The sequence below is a fragment of the Uloborus diversus genome, chromosome 7, assembly GCF_026930045.1.
Source record: "Uloborus diversus isolate 005 chromosome 7, Udiv.v.3.1, whole genome shotgun sequence".
In the NCBI taxonomy this organism is placed as follows: Eukaryota; Metazoa; Arthropoda; class Arachnida; order Araneae; family Uloboridae; genus Uloborus; species Uloborus diversus.
In genome coordinates this window covers 20,113,298-20,122,346 of record NC_072737.1, presented here as the reverse complement: position 1 = coordinate 20,122,346, position 9,049 = coordinate 20,113,298, and the positions used below count along the sequence as shown (strand labels likewise).

At 35.8% G+C, this 9,049-nt stretch overlaps 1 protein-coding gene across 1 annotated transcript; it reads right to left on the bottom strand.

Moving 5' to 3' along the window:
- Positions 1-634: 634 nt before the first annotated feature.
- Positions 635-8,918, bottom strand: LOC129226323 (zinc finger protein 431-like). The gene is made up of 2 exons (XM_054860925.1): positions 8,884-8,918; positions 635-2,753 (listed from the first exon to the last, which is right to left on the bottom strand). The coding sequence occupies exon 2, from the start codon at positions 2,747-2,749 to the stop codon at positions 635-637; it is 2,115 nt and encodes a 704-aa protein (XP_054716900.1). The 5' UTR covers positions 2,750-2,753; positions 8,884-8,918.
- Between the last annotated feature and the right edge of the window lie 131 nt (positions 8,919-9,049).

The window sequence follows — 9,049 nt, the reverse complement described above, 5'->3', positions numbered from 1 at the left end:
ATAGATCACACCATAAATTACTACAAATTCATTTCCTTCACAACATAATTTGATACAAATTTGGTGAAGAACAGTAGGAAATTTTCTACCCAACAGAATTCCCACTTTCATGGAATCATATCTGAACTTTCATGTCAAGTAACAATCATAAGCCTTGTCCTAGTAACTGAAGTTCTTTGAACCATGGAAACAGGTTTCACTAAGGCACTTGTTTGAAGTTGTTTTTGGATTATGACACATGTTTGAAATTAATGATCACCATAGTAAAATAAAAATATGAAGTATCTGCACACACAACTCAAAACTATCTGCAGCCTGCAAGTAAAGCAATATTCAGTGGGTATTTAAAAATTTTAGTAATGCAATGCTTATCTTGTTTTCAATGATGTATCCATGAAAGCAAGAGATGAACTTTTTCATTACTTTATTGACAGATTTTGAAGATAATCATTGTTTAATATTGATACTAATTAAAAATTAATGGACAATGAACATATCTGCAGCAAATGGAACTGCACAGCGGAAAATGTATTCGTGCATGGCGTGCACATGTGTGTCTACATTATCTAGCAATGATGTTCACACTTTACTTGATATCTTAGATTTTCTTCATTATAAAAATTATTTCCTTCATCTACTTGTATTCCACGCTCATTTCAAGAGGTAACTCATCAGTATTGCTCGAGTTATGAAAATATTTAATTCTATTTTTAAAACTATTTTCTGGATGCTTTGTCTCAAGTGAATCTCCATCAGAAGTATCATTATTATTGAATATCTTACTTTTGTCCTGTTCACAGCCATTAGTAAAATGTGAAACATTCAAAGGCTTTTCATCAGGTTCATTCTCCAGACCATTCACTTGCAGTATTCCCTTCGACGTTTCATTAGGAGAGAACAAAGATTCCCCTTCATACAGTTGGACTTCAACATTCATCTCGAGTGGGAAATCGTCTAAATTTTCTGAATCACTAGAAACGGCCTCCGGATCTAGGGCACCATTTTCAGGTGGCATGTTTTCTCCAATGTCATCTCCACCACCTTCTTCACAGTTAACCGTATCATGAACCTTGAGAGTGCAAGACGACCGATGAGAGTTCAACCGACTGATGTTCACGAAACCCTTTCCGCAGACATCGCAGCAGTGTGTCCGCCTGCTCACATGCATCTTTGAGTGATTTTTCAGCCTCACTTCTGAACTGAATCTCTTGTTGCACACGAGGCACATGAATGGCTTGTCTGAGCAACGTTCAGAGTGACTGACAAACTCTGTTTTGCTTTTGAACTTCTGCCCACAACTTAGGCAAGTGTGAGACTTTTTAGCTCTTTTATGAATATCTATGTGTCGGCGCAAATCACTCTGATTGCGGAATCTCTTGTTACAGTGATCACACGAGGCAGGTCTGTAACTGGTATGAGTGAGAAGATGCCGAGTGAGTTTGCTCGGAGTGGGAAATCCCTTCCCACACATGGGACAAGGATGTGGATGATTCCCTGTGTGAAGCAGTCTGTGTATTTTGAGGTCACTTGAACTGGTAAACCTTTTCTCACAAAAATCACACGCATATGGTTTGTACCCTGTGTGCGAGAAGCAATGTTTCTTCAAGTTCTGAAAAGTTTTGAAGCCGTTGCCACACACTTCACAAATGTATGGCCGGTCACTGGAATGTGTCACCTGGTGGCTCTTAAGGTGGTTTATAGTAGTAAATGTCTTGTTGCAAACATCACAGACAAAGTTCTTATCATCCAAATGCAAAGCACAATGGGCTTTTAACTTTTCTTCAGAATCAAATCCTTTGCTACAATACTGGCAAGTAAAATCCTTTCCTTCGTGAGTTATGCCATGGCGCTGCAAGTCACTCAGGGAACGGAAACTTTTGTCGCACATGGTACAGTGGTAAGGACGTTCTCCGGTGTGGGTAAGAATATGCCTTTGGAGTTTGCTGGGCGTGGCAAATCCTTTTTGGCACACGTTACAAGTATAACGGTAATTGCCAGTGTGCTTCAGCCTGTGCGTGTTCAAGTCACTGGAAGATATAAACCCTCTGCCACACTCCTCACACACGTGTGGCCGAGCGCCAGAATGCAACATCATGTGCTTCTTCAAATTGAAAAGGGACTTGAACGATTTCCCACACTCCTCGCAGAAATGGGATCTCTCCAGGGAATGGATAAGGCTGTGACTCTGCAATGCACTAACAGAATCAAACTCCTTCTTGCAGAACTCGCACTCGTATGAACTCTCCGCACTGTGGACGAGCAGGTGTATGTCCAAGTCGACGGAAGTCTCGAAACCTTTCCTGCACAAGGGGCAGGCATGAGCCGGTTCAACTTTGTGAGTTGTCTTGTGCCTCTGAAGATCGCTGGCAGTGCGAAAACCTTTCTGGCACAAGTCACAGACGTGAGGACGCTTGCCGGTGTGAGTGAGTTGGTGTCTTTCAAGTTTGCTGGGAGTGGGACATCCTTTCCCGCAGAGAGGACAAGAATAGGGATGTTCCCCGGTATGTCCCATTCGGTGCGACTTGAGGTCACTTTGGTGAGTGAAAGCCTTCTCGCAAATGTCACAGATGTGAGGCTTGAGGCCGGTGTGAGTCAAGTTGTGCTTCCGGAGGTTGAACGACGACTTGAAACTCTTGTTGCAAGGAGCACAGAAGAAGGCAACTTTATTTTCATTCTCATCCGTTGAAAAGAACTGTTCAGCATTCGTCTCTTGTTGTACACTGGGGGGAATTTCTTCAGCTTCCATCATCCCACTGAAAAAAAAAAAAAAAACTATAAACATTACTAGCTGCGTCGCCCAGCTTTGCATAGTCTAACTCAAACATAAAAGTTATGTCAAGTGACGCATGTTCAACAACCAAGCTTGAATAAAAATTAAAAAAAAATCAGTAAAATTTTGCGGCAGATTGCGGAAAAATAACCAAAAAGGAAACATTTTAAATCTTCCAAATACAGGAAAAGCCTTTAAAACATAAGCCACAATTTTATTTCTTCATATTCGAGAAAAAAAAATGGTAACAGATCTTTCTTCTCAATGATTTTCTTCACGCTACAAATTTTAATCAAAGGATTGTTATGGAAAGTTGAGATGAAGCACTGAATAATAATTTGAATGGAGGAAAGCCTTCAAAATATAGGGATTTTATTTCAAAATCTAAGTGTCATAATTAAGTTTTTAATTGATATCTCCGCTAATTATTATCAGAGGATTATGTTAAATAGCCAAACATAAAGACGGGAGGATTACGAATCCATTCATGGTTAGTTCACTGTCGTTCGGGAGAAGTAACTTGGACATACATACATACTGTCTGACCATTGATTACATGGAAAGGCTAATATCCGGTTTATAGGTAGAAATGGACGTATCTATTAGTTTATAGCAGCGGTTCCCAACCTTTTTAGCTGTGCGGCCCACTATTTTGGTAGAAAACAGAATTGAGGCACACTAACTACGAAAAAATTACTTGCACAGCCGAAATTTACTTTCGGAGGGGGTGGGGCATCTGTTTATAGTTGTCCTTAAGTGCAAATAATATATCGCATTAGGATTGAAAGTGAGTTAAAAACAAGAATTCTGGATATTTTAATCCCTTTCTCCCCTCATGCTGCACCACTGATATAGGTACACTGTATACGAACAACTTTCAAAATAATTTTCAAGAAAGAAAATAACTTTATTGCATTTACTTATCTAGCACAGATGTAAGAAACCTCAAAAACAAGTCGTCAAAGATGGGGGAGTTTTGACGCTGTTTTTCCTCTACGAGGGAGTTGATATCTGGATTGAAACTGGATAATTTTAGTCTCAAATAACTCGCAATATTCAATGCATTTCTATAATATTAAAATAATAATTTTAAAAAAATGCCACGAAAAAGTCTTATTCAAATAAGTAGGTTGTTGAAAAGCTCTTCAAGTGTCTCAATTCACTGGATGGTCATGCCAGTTCAACAAAGGAGGAGCATTTTTAACTTGAAGTTTGAAATTAATACTATTGAGCTATAGAGATTTCTTCTAGTTCAATGACTAATACTAAGTTTGGCAATTTTCTTTTAAGGTGTTTCCGATTCATTAGATTTCATCTTCTCAATTACAGGGGCAAGTACCAAAGAAAAATGAAAACTCTTAATTTTTAAGTTCCTTAGTGGCTATTGCTTATTAATTTTTAAGTTCCTTAGTGGCTTAAGTTCCTTTCTGGCTTTAGTAGCCAGAGAGAACTTTTGAGTAACGGTACATCTAGTAAGTGAATTTTCATAAATAACGGAAATTGAGACTCCAAGATTTATCTTGGTTCAGATTCTCGAGAAGTGTCCACGGCCCAGTAACACGCTGTTCGCGGCCTACTTGTGGGCCGCGGCCCATGGGTTGGGAATCCCTGGTTTATAGGGATCTTAGTTTGTTTCAGATGTGCACTTTTGCCTCTCTATTATTTAGCCTTAGTTATGTAAAAATGAAAATTTGCTCATAGCAACGTTTTTTAAATCTAATGTACATTCGATCTATATTCTCAGGGCAAAAATTCATTGATTTATTTATTCACACCAAAGTTTTGAGCTTACCACTTTGCTTTAACTTATTCATTAATGACTGGAGAAGAAATGTTTTTACATTTTGCAAAAAAAAAAAAAAAAAAAAAAGTACAAAAAGCAAAGGAAATTCTAATTTCTAAGGGAAAAATGGGAGCTTGAGCAAACAAGGGCTTGAGCCTCCATTTGCTCCCTCCCCCATATGGGCGCCATGTTCAACATCTTATTTAATTGCAATTTAAGTCTTGAAAATTTTGAGTCCAAAAATTAAAAAATCCTCTCTGGATGCATTGGGCAATTCCACAGAAATGGGGAACTGATGACCAATTTTTCAAAATCCTTTTTTTCTCACAAATGAGGTATCATTTTGAAGCTTATGAGTTGAATTATATGAAAATAATAAAAATTACCACAAAAGGTTATGTTTATAAGAGTTACAAGCCTTTGAACAAAGGTATTTTCGACATGCTGACGTAATGGATTTTTTGATATCTTGTTGGAACTGGTATTTCAAACTATAGTTGCAATATTTTTCAAATTGTAACTGATTCAGGTGCCTGCCATAACACTTTAGAACAAATGTAGAACAAAAAATGAAACCTAAATAAAATATGTTTGTCTTTAAAAGCTTATTTATAACAGGCACTTTGATAAAATTACGTCCGACACTAAATTGCCTAACAGTTTGTGCTGTATAAAATAGGATGGAATATTTTACAAAACATTTTACCTACAAATCAGAACATCAGTTACTATTGAAAATCTACAATCCAAACAACATTCAAAGGAATAGTTTTTTGTTATTTTATGGTGTCGGACGTAATGAATTAATTACGTCCGACTCCACATTACGTCCGATTTAAAATTTTTTAACTCATTCTGATTGCAGAATTTCTCTGATTAAAAGTAGAAAGGACAGATGACAACAATAATAACATTTCTTTTTACTTTAGTCATTAAAAATTTCTTTATTAATGGTTATTCGAACTAAAAAACATTTTTTCTAATCCATGAAACTGGAAATTGATTAATCATAACTGGTCCAATTTGTTACTGAATATTTTTTTTTTCTAGAATCACTGAACTCATAAGAAATAGGTTTATCTTTATTTTAAACACCTCAAAATGCGGCAATTGTGCAGCAGAAGGAAGTCCAACCTGGCAAATTGAGCACATGCCCAAGCCACGATCTTCACATCGTATGCGTGGATTTCCAAAGAAATCTCTTTAACTTTTGCAATAATTTTTGACATTTTGGATCATACTAAATTCGTTGTGCATAAATTTTTAAGTTTCCTTTTGGAATATCTTAAAACCAAATATCCAAGAAATAAAAATATACAAGTTTTCTCAAATGGACCCAGCTTACAATTTAAGCAAAGATACCTATTAACAAAATTTACATTTATTTGAGCTGAAATCCAACACAAAATTCACCTGGATTTTCTCTGCAGTGTTTCCGGGGAAAGGAGCTGTAGACAGTATAGTTGGTAAGATTTTTAAAAAAGAGAAAGTGTTGCGTAATGTAAGGGATAGAAGTAAAATCACAGGTGGGGGGCTCAACCAAATCAGACCACCACTGAAACCAGAGGCCTATCCTCATATAAATAACAGCCGATGATAAAGTAACCCATGTGTTTCAACAATGAAACTCGCGCCACGGTATGATAATTTGATAATATGTTTTGGTAAATGTTTAACGTGTAGGGAAAATCTTTGTTGTGACAAGGCTAAACTCGATCTGGTAACTTAACTGTTTTACTGGTAAGACTGTGTCATTTCAGGGGAATGAAGAAACGAAAAAATTCTCAACAATATGAACACTACCTACTGGAGTTCATAGTTAATCCACTGGTGTTAGAGTTAAAATTTTAACTGCCAAAATATCACCAAACAGGGAAATGCTTCGTTCAAATGCAGAAGAGTAGAAGCAATTTTCACTCATCATACCTTGACGGGCGACTTTCTAGCTGTACTAGAAAAGCTGGAATAGGGTTGATCGGTATGCTACAAGAATTACGCATCTGTGGCTTTTTCATTAATCAGAGGTATACATTAAAGTATACATATCATCAGAAGAGATCATGTATAATTCAGCAACATTGCACCAATATCAGAAAAAATCCTTAGCATGCATGCAACTGCATACACTGAGTCAAAGCAATTTCATCAAATGAAGTTACTATCTCAGATCATTCTCCCTCAAAAACACTTAAGATGGTTATTCTATTTAAAGAACTATCTGACAGTGATGAATTGGATGAATTTGAAAATATGGAATTTGTTGCACAACTTAAAGTACATAACTGGGTTGCGGATAACTACGAGTGTACATTACCCAGAATGCATCCCCCAGTTAAATAATGAAATGATTGAAGAATCTGTGATTTATAGGACAGAAGGGCACTTTAAGTGGCTAAAAGAGGAAGATAAAATCTTTTATACGAAAGAAAATATTTTAAAGAATTTATTTATCTTCCCAATCCTAATTAGAAGTGGGTGATAATTAGCATTTAGAAAAATATTTAAAAATTAATGTTTTAATTATCTAAACACCTCATTTATTGTCATCAACATATTTCTCAAGGTTTTAAGCAAAATTAAAATTAATTAAAGTAGGTTTTAAACACTTGCTTACGTCCAACACCATGGTAATTTTGTACATATTACGTCCGACACCAAGTTTTTACGTCCGACACCAATACTAAAGTCCCTATTTTGGCACTTAATACCTCTAAAATTAAAAAAATATTTATGAGTTATTAATATTTCACCATTGCTCTTTGACATAAAAGTAGTTACATTGTTGCAGATTAAGCCATTGACCTGAATCTTAAATTTTAGTTTTGCTAGTCTCATTTTTCAGATTCAGCTCATACGTGCGACACCATGAGTTAAATATTTTTTCTTAAAATAAAATTTTTTATCAAATTCTTTTTATGCTTAACAATTCTACATACATTGGTAAGTAATTAAAAAAATATTTTAATCTGTTTCAAAATTGGTAACCCTTAAATTTGTTGGTTTTTTAAAGTATATTTCATGCAATTCTTACGTCCAACACCGTGGAATTGCCCCGTTACGAAGTTATGATTAAAAAAAATATTGTTATTGAAAGAATGAAATTCAAAACTGTCTTCAAATATATAAACATGCAGTTGACCCGCGTTAACGCGAAATCACTTGATGCGAAATATCACTTAAAAATGAAAAACACATTTGGTGATTGATTTTAGTTAAATGTACATTTTCTTCATTTAGTTTTTTATTATTTTTTCCTCAATGAGAAAAGTTTAAGCTCAAAAACCATTACCTAGGAGAGACTTCATATTACTATAGTTATAGCAATGTATAGATTTACCTAAAAAAAATTAAAAGAGTTCAAGTCATTTTTTTTTAAATAGTAAAACAGATGAAGGAAACACAAGCCTTTCTTTTCAACTTCTATGGTTGAGGAAGAGGAAAATAGCGTACAGAAAGTATGTATGGACACATACATTTTTTGTGTTCATTTTCTAAGTACAGTAAAAACCCTCTAATGCAGATACTAACGGGATAGTATTTTTTGTCCAGAATGAAAGGGCGTCCACAGGACAGGGATTTAATAATGTTACTTGCCTTGGAATCGGGGAATTAAAAATTGTCCGCATAAGAGGGGTGTCTGCACTTGAGGGGTGTCCGTTAAAAGGGGTTTTACTGTATTTCTTAAACCTTTGTGAACAAAAATGGGACATCAGCCCTAGCCTGACTTGTCAAGAAGTCTGTAAACCATTAACATACATTGAAAATCCTTCTCAGGACTTGATTAAGATATCGGGGGGTGTCATTTAGGAGTGTCAGGAGGGGGCAATTGAGCATCCTGGCTTTGAGAAATCAATGTATTTCCATGTATGATAGCATGGTTATTGCTGTTTTTCAATATGATATGCATTGAGTACTTTCCCTTTGATCTCCCCCCCCCCTCTGGAAAATGCCTAATGAGGGGCCTGGCCCTAGGCTAAGTAATTTTTCGGGAAACCCCCCTTGCAGTCAAACATTATACTTGCCTAAAATTGCTATAGTTATTGCCTAGAACAATTTTAGCCCTTTGGGGGCCCTAGGCCATGGCCGATTCAGCAATCAGGCCCTGCTCCACTATTATGATTTAGTATAAACTCTAATACCTATACTTATCAACAAAATGCAACCAAATTTCTCATTTTGTTCATGAGCAGTTAGTAAACAAATATCGGAAGTAGATTTTACATTAAACAGATAGTTAACTCATTAAACCTAAGCAGGAATCGTGTAACTATCTAAGTTGGAAGATGCATGAATACTTCAGATATATTGAAAGGAAATAGTAGCTGATTACCGCTTTTTGTTACGATGTGCTAAAGAAAAGTTCACTTTTGAAGTACCTGTGTCACCGCAAATAAGGTCAATGGCCACTACGTTCAATGAAAACAAGTTTGATGCATTTTATTTAAACATAAATTGTGAAAAGTGAAAGATTTTAATGGGATTTCCCCAGTAGTAAT